The sequence below is a fragment of the Myotis nattereri genome, assembly GCF_964212035.1.
Source record: "Myotis nattereri genome assembly, chromosome: 16".
Taxonomy (NCBI): Eukaryota; Metazoa; Chordata; class Mammalia; order Chiroptera; family Vespertilionidae; genus Myotis; species Myotis nattereri.
The window spans coordinates 17,988,829-18,009,500 of NC_138091.1; the positions used below are offsets into that span (position 1 = coordinate 17,988,829).

Sequence of the window (20,672 nt, forward strand, 5' to 3'; positions counted from 1 at the left end):
GCCTCCCTAATACATTTCAACCGCAACCGAATTCAGCAAACGCTTCCCTATCATGTGAAAAGGCAAGACGCCAACTTTCATGACCCAGTGAGGCAGACAGACAGGAACGCAACTACGTCATGGCGAATCGTTCTGAGGTAAATGTTAATTTCCAAACACAGACATGAAACCGGGGAACCGTAAGGGCGGGGACTGCCTCCGCTTTGTTTCCTAACTTGGGCGTGAAGCCGGATCCCAGAAACATATTCCTGATGCCAATCTAGGACCCCAATCGGCGGTTATGAGGCTTTTTCTCAGCCCAGGAATACCAACGCCACGCACACCCGAACCCGGAGGGTGGTGGGACAAGGGCTATGACGGTTCCGAGTTTCACGCAAACAGAATAAACCTGCAACAGCCGCCCCCAGGACCACTGACCCTGGGCCAGGGCCCCAGCTTCCAACCGGCATTAATGTGGCCGGCGAAGAGGACAAGCAGAAAGTTTGCTCAATTTACAAACCCGAGCGCGCACCCACACACACACCGCACCCCCAAAGCCCACTGCTTCAGGGGGAGGCCAGGAGGCCTAGTTTGACCCCTCGTGGGAGAAGCCTTCCAGTCAGGGCTCATGCTCTCTTCCAACATCCCCTCCTCACGCAGGAAATGGGGTAGTTGGGTAACTAGCGACAAAACGGTCTTTCCCTTCTTGGCTCTCCAACCCGCACAATACGCAACTTTTACCCGCAGGTTTCGCCGCCACGGTCAACGGTCGCCTCAGTCAACTGCCACCGCGCAGACTGGCCAGTCCACGACCCCGGACCTCCTAAAAAGCGCGGGAAGTCGAGCCCTGCGCAGGCGCAGGCATAGGCGTGCAGGAACCTGCGCAGGCGCACCTCAGACCACCGCTGCCAGGCATGCCTCAATCTGCGCAGGCGCACCTCAGACCACCACTGCCAGGCGTGCCTCAAGTCTGCGCAGGCGCACCTCAGACCACGCTGCCCTCCCATCTGGCCTTCCCCCGATCACCCCCCTACGTCCCGCCCCCCCCACCCCCCCCTCCGCGCAAGCGCAGAGGGGCCTTACGCTGAGGAGGACAAATACCCGCTCTCCCAGCAACCATGACGTTGACACGCCTCCCCTTGTGTCCTCACACTGTCATGTACGAGGTGCAGGGAGGGCACTACCTCTTCAGAGTTCTACCCAGAGAAGAAAGACTGTGTTCTTGTCACGGGTGAGACGATGGCAGATCTGCCCAGCCGGTTTCTGCCCCAGATTTGTCAGAATCTGTGCGAGGGCTGGTCGCCCTGCCCCTGCCCACCCCCGGGGTCATTTCTTAGGTTCTGGAGGTCAGTCCATACGATGCTGGTGGCAACCGCGTGTGCCTCAAAGAGAATGAGTCCAAGGCCGCCGGCCTTCGGAAGCAGGTCCAGGGTCTCCTTGGTCGGGCTGTGTTTCCCAGGCACAGCCATCAGGGCACCGGCCACAGGAGGCCGGCCGGGCGTGAGAGAGAGAGAGAGAGAGAGAGAGAGAGAGAGAGAGCGGAGGCCTGGGTCCAGGAGACAGCCCTGCAGGTGGGGAGCGGCCGCCAGGGCAGGGCCAGGGCTGCAGGAGCTCGGAGAGGGGAGCACGGGCACCTCCCGGGCCAGGCCGGGCCGGAAGGAGCGGGATGGAGCCGTGGCCCTAACGCTGACCTCCCACTCCAGGCGGCTGCTTCCGGACCGGTGACCTCAGGCAAGTTACTTACCCCCTTTAGACCTGCATTTCCTGCTTAGTGAACAGCAAAACAATATTTACTTAATTGTCCTCAAAAGAATAAACCAGGAAATGCTCTATAACTGTTAGCCCTTATGTATAGCAAGCTGCCAGTTACTGAGTGCGCACTATAGGCCGGGGCCAGTCATTCTCCTTCTGTCCGCGTTCCAAGACCATGTTTTGGGGTTACCATGCGTTCCAGCCATTCGAGGCCTGGAATGGGTGAAGGAGGAGGTGTGGAGAGCGCAGAGGTGGAGGGAAGGTTTGAGTTAAAGCCTGGGACTAGGGCACCATGGGACCAAGAGCAGTTTCCTTGAAGATTAGGTCCAACGGAGGAGGGTGCGGGGAGATAGGATTCGAGGTGGACTGAGACCGGCTAATACGGAACCTTGAACGCTAAACTGCAGAAACAGTCTGAAGCATCAGAGTCTTCATTTAATCTGGAAAAAAAGCCTTTAAACAAAGTGCCTAAAAAGACTTGTTACTCCTCATGGTTCCAGAGAGGGGACTTTAAAAAAAAACAAATGAGTAGAAGCTTTAAGGAAGCAAATTTTAACCTGATACGTACATATTTACATAATATATAGATATACACACACTGCCCACCTATCCCCGGCAAAATAGAGATCTCATTAAAAAGAAAACTATAGCCCTGGCCAGTGTGGCACAGTCGCTTGAGCATCACCCCATGCACCAAGAGGTCGCCAGTTCGATTCCCGGCCAGGGCACATGCCCGGGTTTCAGGCTCAACCCCCAATGGGGGGCATGCGGGAGGCAGGCAATGGATGTGTTTCTCTCTCCCTCTCCCTTCCTCTCTCTCTCTAAAATCGTTTTTTTTTAAAAAAAAAAAAATTTTAAAAGGAAAACTGTAAACCCACTGTGAACAACATCCTGTACTATATCTGTAAGGAATTACATGCATGAGCAATGTGCAATCTTTGATAGCAGCTTACAGACTTATCTACCTTATCCCTATCTTGTCCTGGTTATCATTTATTTCCACCTAGAAAGTTGTTCAGGATGGTGACAGCAATATGGCCCTAGGGGAAGAAGAAAATTAAAGTAGAATAGTTTGGTTACATGACTGCTGGACTACCACATTATATATGAGACACCTTACAGATAGTATTGGAGAAAAGATCCTCTTTATCTCTTAATCATACCATTTTAAAAACAATCCCACCTGAAATTTGACTCCCACAAAATTTCTGGCATTGATCTATTGGACAGCCATGACTATAAAATTTACTCTCCCTTTGCTTTAAACTACATTATTTTACCAATAAATCAGACACCACCACCACCCACACACACAAAACATTTGTAGTGCTGGAAGTTATTAGGCTTATTCTTTTAAGTACTTCAAACATTAAATATTCAACCCAATAGTGAGATTGTGACAACTAGAAAGGATTCCACTTTGTATACTCTTAGTTCTCTGAACTTTCAAAAAACGAGACTAATTTTTTATAATCGTCACCAGAGGGTATTTTTTCACTGATTTTTAGAGAAAGTGAAAGGGAGAGGGAAATCCAGAGAGGCAGAAACATCGATATGAGAGAGAGACATCGACTGGTTGCCTTCTGCACGTGCCCCCACCAGGGCCGGGAATTAAGCCTGCAACCAAGTACATGCCCTTGACCGGAATCGAACCAGGGACCCTTCAGTCTGCAGGCTGACAGTACTGAGCCAAACCGGCTAGGGCTAGACTAATTTCTTTAAGTGGTTTTTCGGGGGCTCTAAAATTTACTGTGCTTTGGGAAACAGGGAGTTAAAATCTTTTGGAAGTTAACTGGGTATAAGAGTATGAAAAGCCGCTTGCTCTAGCTCTAAGGAAATGCTCTCCTTTTCTCTAATAAAGCTTTCCACAGAAGACAGACTCTAACGATAAACAAGGTAAGGATGGGACAGATTTACAGGGATTTATTAACTATCAAAAAAATGTTACTCATTTTGTATGTAAGGGACACTTTACTTATGAATGTTAAATGGGCTTCAAAGTGCTGACCTGTTAAAATTCCATGAAACAAGTCTCCAAATACCAGTCATCTGTGCCAGCCATGAGCAAGTAACTGCAGCAGCACTTCCAGAAAGACTAGGGCAAAGGACACAACCAACCCCAAATCGTCAGAAGCCCAAACAAAATATAAGCAAGTGTTAATAATTCACCATAGTTACTGCTCTTAAAACCAAAGTAGCTACACATTATGACTACCATCTGTTTGTACTTATGCTCGTTTTCAGCCTCTCCACCCTGAAGTGTTCAAATGTACAGTGACGTGGGTAGAAAATCAAAAGCTACGGGGGCTTTTAGTTAGGGTAGGACAGTCATTTCAATATGTAAATTTAGGTTTCACTGTTTTGCTCTCACTATCTCTAGGTTATAAACTTTTAAAGAAAGCACATAGGAATTGGTTGAATAAATGTTTTGAAGTTTTCACACTTTATATTTCTATCTTGTATTTTGTTTGTATGCTTGCTTGTTTCTGAGGCACACTGGAGTGACTGTTTACGTGAATTCCAAAGGAGCAAAATTGGAACTTTGGGGAATGCCAAAATTAACAGGAAGCACCCTGTTGTTCTGGGAAAACACTGAAGTTAACCTTAAAATCAGAAAACCTGGGTCCCAGGCCTGGTTGTCTACTGGCAGCTGAGGAACCTTAATCAAGTTGCTTAAGTTATCTTTCCTTTTCCCCTGTAATGGGGTGTCAGTACCTACCAAACCCCATATAAAAAGTGGATACGTGAATAAACTGAGATAACATATTCAGAAAAATATGACAGATTAAACTGCTCTGCAGTAATGGATTCCTCTTGTTGCACCCCTAGCAAACAGTCTGCATCACTAGTACACACAGTGTTTCCAGTACTCCATCACATTTGACTTTCTGGATGGTTGAGCATGAAATCAAATCAGATTTGGTTCAGAACCATATCTCCAAAGGAATGTAACCATCTTCGTGTTCTGGCTAGTCTCCCCTAATAAGACGCCCTCTTGAGTAACACAGTCCACTGGAGAGCCTGTGCTGCCAGTAAATTGGGCTGGCTGTGTCTAATAAACTCATACAATCTGGTTAGCGCATGTAGCACGCCCCAAGACTTTTTCAGGCATGACAAAGACTTGAAAATTACTAACAGTTACTTTTTCTTGAGCATTGAGCCAAAAAAAAAAAAAGTGAGCATTGAGCCAAAAAAGAAAGATTCCTAAAGAAGTTGACACAGAATTACCAAAAACTTTATGAGAAATAAATTAAAGGCATGTTTCAGAGTAGCTTTTTAAGTCCCGGTGGTCATTGATTTGGTTCTTGTGTGTCTGACAATAAAAAAGAATTCTGAAAGAAAGGATGCAGTTCCAGAGGAGGTCTCTGAAGACTGGCCTTTGAAACTGTTTAGAGAGCTAAGATTCAAATGCTCTCAGATGAGGTGTACCTGAACTCATTTCAGAGAAGAAATCTTTTTAAATATAAGTAGAAATTATAAATATTGAATAATAATATGCATATTATAGTTTTATATTTAGAAAAGTATAAGCTTTTTATAACTACAAATGGCCATGACAGCACCATTAGATGGCATTCTAGCTGAAGAGAAAACACAATTTTTGTCTTATTATGAGATACTAATTTATCACTGCACTTAGATCTACCAACCATTTGAGGGAGTTAGAAGTTAAAGTAAATAGCTGTAACTTTAGTTAATCTCTGCATATTTTGATCCAAATATGGTAAAGGGCAGGGCTAAAGAAGGGAGTGCCCTATAATAAACAGGGCTCAGACTTGCAACAGAAAATTAAAATACACTCCACTCAAGAGAACTCTGCACTTTGCACTTTGGTAAAAGTCTCATTCAGGTTTAGATTTCTAAACTTTTCTTAAGGAAGTAAGTTTTCTTTGCTCTTCTTTCTTCTGAATTGCAGAAATCAGATAAAAATTACTTGATAAAATGACTTATCATGTTGTTGAAGATCCCATAAAAAAGGTTGCTATCTTTGGAGGAACTCACGGGAATGAGCTAACAGGAGTATTTCTGGTTAAGCACTGGCTAGAGAATGGCGCTGAGATTCAGAGAACAGGACTGGAGGTAAAACCATTTATCACCAACCCAAGAGCAGTGAAGAAGTGTACCAGATATATTGACTGTGACCTGAATCGAGTTTTTGACCCTGGAAATCTTGGGTAAGACTATATATTGTGAATGCATGTGTGTATGTGAAAAGTGGTATATGTGGGAGAAAGCGTGTGTGTGCTATTCATGTCTATACATATAGTGGCTATTGTGAATAAGATCACTTTCACTTTAATCACCCTCCATTATGAATTATTCATTTCTCTAAACTGGGCATTCACGTGCTCTTTCATAAACCTTTTTAAGCATCAGACTATCCTTCACTAATTTTTTAAATGTATCTGTACAGACGGAGATAAATAGCAAATGTTTTATTTTTAAATCTATCTTTAAAAGAACAGAATTAATAGTCTTTTACATTAAATTAGTGTTTGGTCACTGTACTTGTTACATATGTATCTGTTAGCTTTCTAAGCGATTCACTGCTATGTTTTCATGCTACTATATTTATGATAGTACATAAAGTTCTAGTTAAGAAAAATGTTATGTTTTGATTAATATTTGTTTAATGAAAGTATTCAACCATAACACTCCAGGTATGTTTTGATTAGTTATTTTTGCCTCTGTTTACATTATTATAGCTACTATTGTAGATATGTAGGCTCCTAAGGGTTTTCTTTTTACCACTTTTTTCATTTACCTAAAAATATTATTAAACACCTACTTTTCACGGGGCACTGTGCCAGGTACTGTGGAAGTACAAAGCTATGTGCAAACATGGTTTCTACCCTTACGGAGTTCATAGACGAGTAGCTAAGATATAAGATGGGGCCAGGAACAACTAACACAGCACTGCTTTATGTACTCATTTTCTAATAAATGCTCATTTGAATTTAGAGGGTTACTTAAGTTTAATCTCACCACAGATCAAAAGTTGGTCACGAATTTTAGTACAATTATGCCTCACTTTATGGAAAAGATTTTTTTCCAAGGCAATTAGACATCAGTCATACTTTGTATATCCAATCCTAAAATTTTAACTTCAAAAATGCTTTATCTTCATGTCAGATGTCACAAATCTCTTACCCAGGATAGATGTTAGTAAGAGTTTGGCTGATGCACCCTTTAGGATCTTCCCCTGCCTGTTCTTTCAGCTTCCTCCTCTGGGACTCTTCCTGAGGACCTGACCTTCAGGCTTGAGGCATAAAACTTCAAGCCTTGACTCTGAGCAACTGGGTGGGAGAATTAGAAGCAAATCAGGTGAGAGTGGAAGGATCTAATGGAGATGTTTCGCAAGCTAACTTTTTTAATCCTCACCCCAGGGTATTTTTCCCATTGATTTCTAGAGAAAGTGGAAGGGGGGGGCGGGGAGAGGATAGAGAAAGAAAAGTCAGTGTCACAGAAACACATCAACTGGTTGCCTCCTACAGACACCCTGACCAGGGGCAGGGATCAGACCTGTAATGCAGGTACATGCCCTTGACCAGAATCAAACCCACAACTCCCTGGTATGCAGGCCATTGTTCAAACCACTGAGCCATGCCAACCAGGGCATGAATTAACTTTTTGGGTTTTTTTTGTTTTCCCTTTTATTGAATTTATTGGGGTGACACTGGTTAACAAATTATGCAGATTTTAGGTGCACAATTCCACAACACATCATCTGTACACTGTATATATTCATTAGGAACTATGTTTGGTTATATACAATAGAAACAGTGGCTTAAACAAATAAGATTTTCTTTTTCACAAATAATAAATCCAGGGATGCAGTGGCTCAATTATATCATAAATGCCACAGGTTCTTCTCATCTTCCCACTGCACCATCCTTAGCATGCACTTTTGTCCTCAGAGTTTTTGCTCCACCTTTTTGATAGCATTCCAGGCAGGAATTATCCAGATGCAAAGTCTCTCTTGAAGATAGTAGCAAAAATAGTCAGGAACTTGAAATACATAGATGGAATTATAGGGAAATGGTTGGTTTAATGCAGGAAAATATATCCTAACCATTACTGGAGGGGGGAGGGAATAGGTAGAGACTCAATTCAGAATTCAATAAAAACTATTAAGCTTTATCCCAGAAAAAAATATGCATATACCTGCAAAAGTTTTGCATTCTCTCAGGTTTTACAAACTTGTCTATAAAGCTTATTCCTAGATCACTAGTGGTTCCCAGACCTCAATTAAGAATGTGAACATTATCTAAGTTTAACTATTTTTATGCACTGGAATTAGCTGTAGGACAAAAACAATTCCATCTGATTGTCTATCTCAGGGATGGCGAACATCCTGCCTGTGGCCTGTATAAGGCCTGGGAAATCATTTGGTCTGGCCCTGCCAAGGCATTAGGGGTGAAGTAACTAAATGTTTAACCAAATATAGCAGGCTAATTTTTAAGTTGATAATTTTGTATGGTCTGCAAATGATGCTATAAATATCCAAATGGCCCTTGGCAGAAAAAGTTCCCCACCCCTAGACTAGGCCCAGAATATCTCAGTGCACATAACTACTAAGAAATTGTTGATTAAATCAATGGATATATTTTGTTTGAAGTTGAAGTCAAGTGGTAAATTCTGTTTGAAATGTCCTTCCTTTGACAGCCACATAATGAAATATTATTTGCAATCATGCCGATGCAACAGTACATAGAATCAAATAAAGAAAAATTGTAATTTTTCATTTGTAAAGTTTTCAAATAAGTTTCCACTTCCCTCACAGGTTTTTCATATTAAAGTTTGTCAACTGGTTCCTTATACACTGTGTTCTTATTGTATATTTGTGTTATATTAGCCACTGATATTTTTAATCTTTTTCTTTTTCTTAATAACAGCAAAAGAATGTCAGAGGATTTGCCATATGAAGTGAGAAGGGCTCAAGAAATAAATCATTTATTTGGTCCAAAAGACAGTGAAGATTCCTATGACATCATTTTTGACCTTCACAATACTACTTCTAACATGGGATGCACTCTTATTCTTGAAGATTCCCGGAATGACTTTTTAATTCAGATGTTTCATTACATTAAGGTAATGTCAATGTTACTAATTTATAACTTATCATAAGACCTGTACTTTTAAGTCAGTTATAAATATAAAACAACCAGAAAAGTGTCAGGAGGGGGAGGTGGTCTAAGAGAGATGGGGAAGTGGGAGGAGCATCAGAATGGAGGTTGTGGTGACAAGCAGGAGAAAAGGGAGAGGAAATGAGTCACATGATAAATACAGTGAATAAAATCATAAAACATTTATAGATTCTTCTGTCTATAAAATTATAAATCTTTTAATCAGACAGCTGTCAAATCATAGCCTATTTGGTAAAATTAATACCAAACTTTAAAATGGTGTGGTGGAAGTAGTTCAATTACAGTTTTAGGAAGCTCCAAAAATAGTTATTTAATGTTGACTATAGACCAGTGATGGCGAACTGATGACACGCATGTCAGAGGTGACACGCGAACTCATTTTTTTGGTTGATTTTTCTTTGTTAAATGGCATTTAAATATAGAAAATAAATATCAAAAATATAAGTCTTTGTTTTACTATGGTTGCAAGTAAAAAATTTCTATATGTGACACGGCACCAGAGTTAAGTTAGGGTTTTTCAAAATGCTGACACGCCGAGCTCAAAAGGTTCACCATCACTGCTATAGACCAATGATAAAAATATTGTCTCTCTTTAGTCTGTCCTTCTCTCCATTTGATTCAGATACTCCAGCACACATCTGATCTTTCAATATTTCATATAGCTAATCATTTTAAAGCTCAGAAATCTACAAGATGAAAAATTTAGCAATACAGTGCATGTAGCTAGAGAAAAATTGCTAGGAAATAACAACAAAGCAAAAACACAAATAATCATCTATTTGCTTATTATTGTGTAATAAATACCCTTCGTTCTTTCCAGAGAGCTGGTATGATTTAATGGAAAGAGTTTGTCCCATGTACCCAGGAGAACCTGGGTTCAAATCCTGGCTTTCTCATTCACTAACCTTGGACAAGATACATTGCTTTCCTCATTTGATAAAGTTGACATAGCAACATTTACTTATATGGCTGTTTAAAACCTTAAACGAGATAAAGTATTTAAAGCATTTAGCCTAATATCTGGAAGACAATAAATATTAACTATTATTTTTGTTTCCTTTGAGTTTTTGACTCAAAGGAAGTTCTAGTAGGAGATCATAATGTAGCTATTCTTCATTGCTCATTGAAGGAAAGCTGAATGCTTTCATTGCCAGGCATGGAAGCAGCATAGCTGACATTGTTATCAAAACTGAGAGGCCTGTCTTGAATTCTCATTCAAGACCTGGACTACAGGGTTAGAAACAACATTCTTTAAGAGCAATACTAAGCTAAACAGTAAGTGTAACCACTGATTTAAAAAAAGAAATAACCAAATCCATTCTGAAGGAAAATTTATTTCATATTCCTTAATCATGGTTCTTGAGAATTTAATGTACATTTTACCCAGGAAGCTATGCATCATTCAATTTATATGTAGTTTATGTTCTCAAAGCTTTAAGAACAATATTGGATTTTAGAGTGTGTTTTATAAAGCTGTCTTACTAATTTTAGTTGATATAGTAAAACATATTGAAGGCATTATTGACTCTCTAGCAGCAAAAAAAACAAAACATACGGTCTTGACATAATAAGAAAGATGTTTTCAATTCATTTCAGACTTCTTTGGCTCCGTTACCCTGCTATATTTATCTTATTGAGCATCCTTCCCTTAAATATGCAACCACTCGTTCTATAGCCAAGTATCCTGTTGGTAAGTCATATTTCACATTGTCACAACTAAACAAAGTATGTCCTCCATGAAACTCTGAGAAAATTATTTTTAAAAAATATTTATAGCTACCTTAACTCATCACTGGGACTTATAATGATCAAGTGGTAAGCAAACTCACTCTGGGCAGGTCCAAACTATATAAAATACCCTCAGTTTCACTGAGCAACTTTCTGCATTTCATGCGGGAAACAGTAAGCTGGGAGAACTTGAGTCTTTTATAATGTACAATAAACATGCCTGCCCTTTGCTCCAAGGAAGATATCATCCCTGTTTTTCAATACTGTTCACTATACAAACGTTCTTGAAAAATAATTTGGAACCAAGGCAGTCAGCGATTTGCTGGTAAGATGTGCAGAAACACAAAAGATCCATGGAAAAATCTTCTCCCAACATCCCACTTAGCCCCTTCCTTGCAGTAGAGTGTCCCATAAGCTATTATCCATTCACGTGTTCGCCCTATCAGTTACTGGGCTGTGAACTCATCTTTACTTTTCAGAACTTCCAGCATGCAAGCAAGCACTCTCATAACCCTCTCACACAGAGAGCCTCTTTTTCTATATTCCATTCTCTTTCCTAAATGCCCTATTAGCATAACGGTTGGCAGAATACACTATAATCATTAAAATGGCTGTCACAATTTTACCAAGAGCAATTTACTTTCAAAACAAGTTGTCACCCTAGCAGGTTTGGCTCAGTCGATAGATCATCGCCCTGTGGACTAGAGTCCCGGGTCTGATTCCAGTTAAGGGCATATGCCTGGGTTGCTGGCTCAATCACTAGTGGGAGATGTTCAGATGTAGCCAATCAATGATTCTTTCTCATCATAGATCAGTGATGGCAAACCTATGACACGCATGTCAGAGGTGACACGCGAACTCATTTTTTTGGTTGATTTTACTTTGTTAAATGGCATTTAAATATATAAAATAAATATCAAAAATATAAATCTTTGTCTTACTATGGTTGCAAATATCAAAATATTTCTATATGTTACATGGCATCAGAGTTAAGTTAGGGTTTTTCAAAATGCTGACACGCCGAGCTCAAAAGGTTCACCATCACTGTCATAGATTATGTTTCTGTCTCTCTTTCCCTCTCCCTTTCTTTCTGAAATCAATAAAAATCTATATATATAAAAGGCTAATATGAAAAGTGTCCCTGCAGGAGTTCGACTAGGAGACTGGGAGTTCTATCGCTTGCTGTGACGTGTGCTGACCACAAGGGTGTGGTGTGGAACGAAGGAAGGCTCTGGCCGGCAGCCAGAAGGCCCCTATCAGCCCTGATTGCCTGCCAGGCCTAGGAACCCTAGCCATGCAAAAACCTCTAGTATATAATAAAAAGAAGTTGTCAAACAATGTAAGCAAATTTTAAATCATTTTGCTTACTTAATCAGTGGTACTTTTGGTGCATAATCAAGGGATCAGTTGGAGCAAGTCTAGGTAATTATTTGAAACAAATTAATGCTTAACAATAAGGGATAGAAAACCTGTTTCTCTGTAACACCAAATAAAGCATATGATTCCCAAAGATTGAAAGAGCAATCTTGGTGTATGATGTCTGTGGGGCAATGCTGCTCTTAGCTAGAATACATATCTACTGATATGTTTAGCAGCTTTTTATATGGCAGTATATATTTGCCCATCCCTTTGACTATATTATGATTTTTTTTAATTTTGGCAATGTTGAATGAAATTTAAAGAGAAAAAAACCCCAAGATCTTGCAACTGTAACATAACTGATTTTTCATGTTCCCTCCTAGTCTTCATTCACTTTGCATAGAACTTGTACATGTAAATGTTTGGCTTTAGTTTTTGCCCAACATTATGTCTCAAATAATTTTTCTTGATGCTACATGGCCTAACTTTGTACCAATTTTTCCTGATTGGAATTCTATACCTTGATATATTAAAATGCTTAATTTTATACTCTAATACATAAATATGACTATCTCCTGTTCTGTACCTAGGTATAGAAGTTGGTCCCCAGCCTCAAGGGGTTCTGAGAGCTGATATTTTGGATCAAATGAGGAAAATGATTAAATATGCTCTTGATTTTATACATAATTTCAATGAAGGTAAGTAGTAGGCGGGAGCTGTTATCTTAATGGTTAGCTTGTGTGTGTGTGTGTGTGTGTGTGTGTGTAAATATATCAGAAAAGGGAGATGGGCCCTAGCCAATTTGGCTCAATGGATAGAGCGTCAGCCTGCGGACTGAAAGGTCCCAGGTTCGATTCTGGTCAGGGGCATATGCCCTGGTTGTGGGCTCAATCCCCAGTAGGGGGTGTGCATGAGGCAGCGAATCAATGATTCTCATCATTGATGTTTCTATCTCTCTCCCCCTCTCCCTTCATCTATGAAATCAACTATATATATATATATATATATATATATATATATATATATATATATATATTAGAAAAGGTAGATGAGATGAGCACACATGCTAACTTCACTACTAAACACTGAAATAGCAATTGTTGCCTACGTCAAATTTGCCATGCTCAGGATTAAAAGTTTATTCACTTCAGCCATTCCTCAATGACCAGAATAGACACATTCAAGAAAAGCCACTACCAATTAAAGCTCTCCTAATTTTCCTATTAACCCCATTTTAAAAAAACAACGATATACTAAGAAATACAAATGTCCAAAAAGCATATGAACAGACGTCCAATATTACTAGTAATTAGAGAAATGCAAATTAAAATGAGAAAACATTTTCTCCCATTAGAGGAGGAAAATATTAAAACCTGATAATATGGTGTTGGTAAGGGCATAGGAAAGGGGGATGGGAAAGACATGCTAAAGAATAATTTTACAGTATCCACTTTTGAAAATGCACAAATCCTATGATGCAGCAATTCCGCATCTCAAAGAAACACAAACATATGCACACCCAATGTCATTTACAAGGGTGGCTTCCATAGCATTGCTTGTGCCAACAAAACAATAGAAACAACCTGAGTATCCATCAGTTGGTTAACAGTCACACTACCATGGAAGGAGCTTCAAAATACATTGTTAATTAAAGAAAGCAAGTTGCAGACGAAAACATGCAGTATACCAATTTCCCCAAAATAATAATAAATACTTGCTAGAATATGTATACATATATATGTTAATGTTCAGGGAAAGTCCTTAAAGAAAACACACCAAACTGTGATTATTGAGGAGAGGAGGAGGAGGAAAAACAAGTTAAATTTGTTTCAATTGTTTCCAAGAAGAATTATGTGTTGTAATTAAGAAATAAGACCAGCTGATGTGGCTCAGTGGTTAAGCGTCAACCTATGAACCAGAAGGTCACGGTTCGATTCCCAGTCAGGGCACATGCTGGGGTTGTGGGCTTGATGCCCAGTATGCAGTGTGCAGGAGGCAGCCTATCAATGATTCTCTGTCATCATTGATGTTTCTATCTCTCTCTTTCTCTCCCTTCCACTCTCAAATCAATTAAAAAATATAGAAAAGAAATAAGTTAATTGGTAGATGAAATTTTATGTACTATCCATATATTCAGTAAATCTAAAACTAAAGCAAAAACAAGTAGTCTATTAATTATTTTTTAGAATAAGTTTACTTTAAATTTTTTTAAATAATAATAAATATAAAATTAAAAAGACATCCTATGTAAATAATTATTCCAACAGGCTGAATTCAAATTGTTGTTGAGGAATGGGCCATTACAGTGACAAAGCTGGTGAATAGTTCAGTGTCTGTGGGGAATATAATTCCTTGCGTTCAGACTGTGCACCTTCCTGCAATCACTGGCATTTTTTTCTGTGCTTGGGAATCCTTTGACTCCAAAGTCATAAAGACTGAAAATTAGCTTGTCTGAGAACAGGTTCTATACGTCTAATGGGCCTGGTATTGGAAAGGTCACCACTTAATCACACCTTCAAATAGTAAGTGTGGGATATAGTATGCTAAGAAGTGATGCCCTGTGTAGAAGGCAACAAACCTGAGTGGAAAAACATGGTTTTCAAATCATAGTCCATAAATTCCTATCAGAGGGGTGGGACCTAGTAGTTGTCCTAGTAGCTCCATGACAGCCAAACCCCTGCCCTTTAACCAGAGCAGTTCTTCTATCTGATCTTTTGCTCTTACCCTGTAACATTTCTTTTAAGCAAAGGATTCTGTGATTCGAACATTTTAAGCCACTATTAATTTAGACTATCCATCTTGGTGGATTTTTACCTAATGTGGGAAGAGCGCCATTATCCAAAGAATGCTTATCATAACCACCTGGAGAAAAGTCTCTGGAAATGTGCAGAAGAGCTCCATCCTTGGCTCTGTGCTACTCAACATTATTATCAGTGACTTGGATGAGACACGCCTTTATATAAGTGATAGGTGGCAGGAAGCCTGCAAGAAAATACCCGTTCAGAAGGTGGAACCAAAAAGTCCTGACAATCTTTAACAATTGTCTAAACCAGATGTTTTAGGTTAAATACATCAGGAACAAAGTTTTGCTTTTATGTTGTTGTTTTTTTAAATCCCAGGATGAGGGCAGTGATGGTCTCTTTTTTGCCTTGGATAAACAGCACCTGGAGAATTGTGGATAAATTTGGAGTCCATATTTCAGGAGGAATGTCTATAAAGTAGAGGTTAGCCAAGGAGAAAGTTGAGAATGTTGAAGAGTTTGAAAACCATGATAAAAGTAATCCCTCAGATGCACATAGAACTTCAGTTTACAAAGTGCCTTCACATATATTCTCATGGACCTGCCACATGTGAGTGGTGATTGATAGAACTCAGAATGCTGAGACTGGCCGAAAGAAGGCTTAAGGGTGATTTTATTTTAGAGCTTCAGAAGTGTTATATTGGAGAGCTGTTAGACACGATTTCTGTGACTCAGAGGGAAGAATAGAATCAGTGGGATCAAGTTAACTGGAGACAGAAATTTACAATTAATAAAGCTGACCAGCAGTGGAATGGACCACACTTGGCCTGAAAGATATGGAGAATACACAAGCATCGATGAAGTCAGGCATTTGAGGCTCCTTCTAACCTAAGTAGCAACAAACATACTCCTTTGTATCCTACCTCTTTTTCCTTTCCTCCCAATGGAGCTTCTGGTTTAAAAAGGTGACGTCTGATAAGTTTCCATCTTCACCTTGACAGGTTTGATAGATTGTAAAAATTGCCACAAATTATTTCCTTCCCTGCATCCATGTCCTTGCAATGTGATATTTTAAATCCTTCTACCAAGAGATGGAGTCAATTTCTCTTCCCCCTGAATTTGGCTTGGCCACGTGACTTATTTTGTGTCACAGAAGTGGCTTGAAACAGACTTGCACCTTGGGGCTTGCTCTCTTGCTGCCCTTGGAACCCCGCACAGTCATTATATGACTCAGTCTGCCGTATGCTTCTGGACAATGGAAAGCTGAGAAGTAGCTGACTCTGACACCCCAGCCAATAGTCCTGCAGCTCCAGCTGTTGCCTGTCAAATGCCAGACGTGAGAGGAAGGCCATCTTAGATCACCTAGCCTCCAGCTGACCTGCCAGCTCACCACAAATGCATGAGCAAGCCAATTAGAAATCAGCCAAGCCTGCCTAAACCAGAGGAGCTGCCCAACCAACCCACAGAATCATGAGATAAATTAAAGGATCATGGTTCTACGCCACGAAGTTTTGGGATGGTGTGTTAAGCAGCCAAATCTAACTGATACAGAAGTGACCACAGGATATCCATCTCCCAACCCTGGCTGTACTTTCTGCTCTAAGGGCAAAGGAGGATTTTCCTTTGAGTTGCAACCATAGCTCACTGTGGGCTCTACATTTGATGGAAGTTCATCCTGTTTTCTCAGAGATTGCCTGGTGCATGTAAACTACTCATTTTTCAAGTTTCTGGGCGTTGGGTTGCTTCATGTTGCTACATCTTTGGAAGTTGGACTCCACTGGTGGCAGACTGCCTGCATCCCAAGATCTGTCCAGTGGTTAATGTACTTAGTTAAGAGAAGGAGCATGATGCTGAAGTCACCTAACCTGCTAGAAGTCTCCTGAGCATATGCAGGCATAGAATGTCAGAGCTGGATGGCAGCTCCAAGACCAGCTGATCCAAACCTTCCTTTGACAGGTAAAGAACATGAGCCCCAGAAGTTAAGCCTCTTGCTTGGGGTTACACAGTGAGGAGATTAGAGCCCTGGAGTCCTGACTCCCTGCCCCAGGCTCTTTCTCTCACACTGGCTTTTTAAGGTGTTTTCTTCGGCTGTCCAGCAATGTACTTGTGAACGTGTGTTGATAGGAATAATTTGAGAACATCTTTTGGCTTCATGTTATTTATGAACATCCTCAGCTGACATCGTGTGTGCTCCCTGTGACTGTCTTCTTCTTTTTTTTCCAATTACATGTGACATTCAATCCGCAACTGTATGTCTTCACTTTTTGGTTATTGTTCTTCCCTTAAAGTATGAACTTCCTTTTTTCAGTTGCCATTTTATACATTTTGTTTTTGCCTTAGGGAAAGAATTTCCCCCTTGTGCTATTGAAGTCTATAAAATAATGGAGAAAGTTGATTATCCCAGGAATGAAAATGGAGAAATTGCTGCTATTATCCACCCTAATCTGCAGGTAACATTTGCTGTTTCTTTAAGATATTCAAAATATGAGCCCCCCGCCCCCAGTGAGTAGTTTTATAGTTCATGAAGGATCTTACATATGTTGGCTCATTTGTTGTATTCTCAAACACACTGCAGTGTAAGCAAGGTGTGCATACCTTCATGTGATAAATATTTACTGAGTGCATCCTGTGCTGGCTGTAGGATACATCATTGAACATGGTCTACTAGTATATTCTTGTGGAAGTCACAGTCTAGATCCGTGGTTCTCAAACTGTGGGTCACGACCCCTTTGGTGGTCGAACGACCCTTTCACAAGGGTCGCCTAAGACCATCCTGCATATCAGATATTTACATTACGATTCGTAACAGTAGCAACATTACAGTTATGAAGTAGCAACGAAAATAATTTTATGGTTGGGTCACAACATGAGGAGCTGTATTTAAAGGGCCAGAAGGTTGAGAACCACTGGTCTAGATAGACTAAAGTCTAAAGTGTAGGCTAAAATGAAGAAAACCAGATGCTCTAAGAGAATAATGAGGCAGGGAGGGGTGGTCAGACAAGAGCTGTCAAAGAAGGTAAAATTCCTGCCAAGTGGGTAGGAATGATTATATTCATTTTAGCATAAGAAAGCAGAAGCTCAGAAGTTAGATCTTCCCCACAGCCATCGAGCTATCAGAGGCAGATCCAGAGCTAATGTTCTCTGCAGTTCACCACACTGCTGCCACCTCCCTGCGATCACCGCTGAGTAAGTTAGAGCACAACAATCAAACCCTCTTTCTTTGGAATGTTTTCTGCCGTTTCCTGACTCTCCTCAGGTCCCCAGTATCTGCTGCTTGTCTGGTTTGATCAATAACAGTATAGTGAAAGGGGGGAACAAGGGAGGGGGGGGCTTTTGGCAGAGTGTAGGAGGTTTGTATCTCTTTTGACAGAATCCGGTGCTAAATGTTTCAGTTGTCTACAGCCTCACACAAAAATGTTTAAAGTAGGAGAGAAACCGAATGTAATTTGTGTATTTTGTTTCCTGAGAGGATCAAGACTGGAAACCACTGCGCCCTGAGGATCCTGTGTTTTTAACTCTTGATGGAGAGACAATTCCATTAGGTGGAGACTGCACTGTGTACCCGACGTTTGTAAATGAGGCTGCATATTATGAAAAGAAAGAAGCTTTTGCCAAGACAACTATACTAACACTCAAGGCAAAAAGTATTCGCTCCTCTTTACATTAGACATCACTTCTGGTTCACTTGTTAGGCAGTATCTTGAAAAGCTCCACTAGTCTGTAAGCCCCCAAAGGGTAGGGTTGCGCTGGATTTAATGTGCCTTATTCATATCCCCAGCACCTCCTTTGGGGCCTTTCACACAGTGGGCATTTGGGCACATTCTTGAATGAATGAATAAATTAATTAATGGATATCTTTTAAAGGTAGTATATTGTGTACATAGCTTATTCAAAGAGGTGTATTTCTTATTTCTATAAAGCTTTTTATACATTATACTTTGATTGTTTAACATTCTTAATAAAGTTTTTAAATTCAAATTTTTAAGTTGAAATAGGTACTATATACAAAAACTTATTAACTTGAGCATAAAAATTAAATATATTTTTAAGTAATGTATAATGCTACTAGAAACCAATGATGCAGACTTACAGTTTTTAAATTTTACATAGTTGGACGAATGATAATCTAACCTATGAACTTTAGTTGTAATATCAGTAAGAGATTTTTAAATGCTCTTTTGAAGATTACATGCGAATGAGAAATGAGGGCTGATTGTAAAAGTGACATTATGAATAAATAAAAATCTCTGAATGCCCTTTGTCCACAGACTGTAACCCTCACAAAGCGTCGCTGCTCAGGCCTGTCCACTTGTTCTGCGCTGGCCTCAGCTGAGAGCCTCCTTCTTGAGAAGCTAAGGTTCCTTCCCAATTTGGGAAAGCCGGGAGAGGCACATTCCTCACAGCTGTCACTTCTCCTTTTGAAAGAACACACTTGCCCTCATTTGCAACCAACATACGAGGAAGTCTTTGGGTCCCCACAGCATAGACAGTAAAGACAGAAATAGCAGCGAACAGTGGACACTAGTGGGAATGTGCCCAGACCCAGGTCTCTGGTTCTTAAATGCATTCTTTCAAGAAATTGTCCTCGTCCTAAGTGCCCACATCCCTCACCTTACATGATTCGTCTTTTCAAAGATCTTCCAGCTGGAATGCTGCCTCCCTCCCTCTCCAGCCCCTCCAGAAGCCTCCCCTCTCTCTGCCCTTTGTCACAGCAGCAAAGTAAAGAACATTGTTATCTCAAGACTAGGGGCCCAGTGCACAAAATTCGTGCACTGGGTGTGGCGCGGGGGGGGAGTGTCCCTCAGCCCAGCCTGCCCCCTCTCACATACTGGGAGCCCTCAGGCATTGACCCCCATCACCCTCCGATCGCCTGATCGGCCCCTTCCCCAGGCCTGACGCCTCCGCCAGAGGTGTCAGGCTTGGACAGGGACCCCCATCTCCCCCCGATCACTGGCTCTGGCCCCTGCCCAGGCCTGAGGCCTCTGGCCCAGGAATCATGCCTGGGCAGGGGACCCCCATCTCCCTCTGATGGCTTGCTCCACCCCCCGCCCAAGCCTGACGCCTCTGACCCAGGCTTCAGGCCTGGGCAAGGGGACCATCATATCCCCCCAATCCCCGGCCCCGCCCCCCACCCAGGCCTGATGCCTCGGCCAGAGAAGTTGACCCTCATCACCCTCCGATCACCAATCACCCGATCGGCCCCTTGACCAGGCCTGAGGCCTCCGGCAGAGGTGTCAGGCCTGGGCAGGGGACCCCCAGCTCCCCGCGGTTGCAGGCTCCACCCATGCCCAGGCCTAACGCCTCTGGCCTAGGCGTCCGGCCCAGGCAGCGAGGACCTGCAGTGGCAGTGGGGGGCGCCTCGATCGTGGGCTTCGCTTTAGCTCCTGGGACTGCCAGCTTCAACCGTGCCCAGCTCCCATCACTGGCTCCAACCCTACTTCCTGCTATCACTGGCCAGGGCGGCAAAGGCGCCTGATTCTCCGATCATGGCTGGGGGGCAGGGCAAAGGCGGCCCTGGGGCCGCCTTTGCCCTGCCCCCCAGCTCTTAGCTCCCCCCTGGGTTTCAGATCACTGTCAGTGGCAGGGGGCTTCTTCCTGCTTTCCCTTTCGCCTCCCTGCATTGTGCCTACATATGCAAATTAGCCGCCATCTTGTTGGCAGTTAACTGCCAATCTTAGTTGGCAGTTAATTTGCATATAGCCCTGATTAGCCAATAAAAACAGTATTGCCGTACGCCAATTACCATTTTTCTCTTTTATTAGTGTAGATTTGGACCCAACGGAACCCATGTTTACGGTTTCAAATGTATTTAAAAAAATCGTACTAACATTATGTGGAGCGTATATACATAATCATTTTCATTCTTCCAGAGCAAATTCCATTAAGCCAATTTCATTCCATACGTAATGGAATAGAGCACAAACTTTAATTTTTTCCACATTTATTTTTGCACTTTAACAAAATCC

At 41.5% G+C, this 20,672-nt stretch overlaps 1 protein-coding gene across 2 annotated transcripts; it reads left to right on the plus strand.

Moving 5' to 3' along the window:
- Positions 1–5,509: 5,509 nt before the first annotated feature.
- On the plus strand, positions 5,510–18,967 carry ASPA (aspartoacylase). 2 transcript variants are annotated; one of them, XM_081110245.1, is made up of 7 exons: positions 5,530–5,906; positions 8,628–8,823; positions 10,476–10,569; positions 12,557–12,664; positions 17,047–17,156; positions 17,768–17,892; positions 18,176–18,962. In XM_081110245.1, exons 1-7 carry the CDS (start codon positions 5,674–5,676, stop codon positions 18,219–18,221), a joined length of 912 nt encoding a protein of 303 aa, XP_080966371.1. In that variant the 5' UTR covers positions 5,530–5,673; the 3' UTR covers positions 18,222–18,962. The 2 variants fall into 2 exon arrangements, with proteins under 2 accessions (XP_080966370.1, XP_080966371.1); XM_081110244.1 differs by lacking the exon at positions 17,768–17,892 and having other exon boundaries at positions 5,510–5,906; positions 18,176–18,967.
- The last annotated feature ends 1,705 nt before the right edge of the window (positions 18,968–20,672 follow it).

Bases quoted from the DNA above. Each gene is read 5' to 3' on its own strand.
- ASPA (XM_081110244.1), top strand. From the start codon at position 5,674: ATGACTTATCATGTTGTTGAAGATCCCATAAAAAAGGTTGCTATCTTT. The intron at 5,907-8,627 runs GTAAGACTATAT...TCTTAATAACAG, and splicing joins TTTGACCCTGGAAATCTTGG to CAAAAGAATGTCAGAGGATT. The intron at 10,570-12,556 runs GTAAGTCATATT...TTCTGTACCTAG, and splicing joins TATAGCCAAGTATCCTGTTG to GTATAGAAGTTGGTCCCCAG.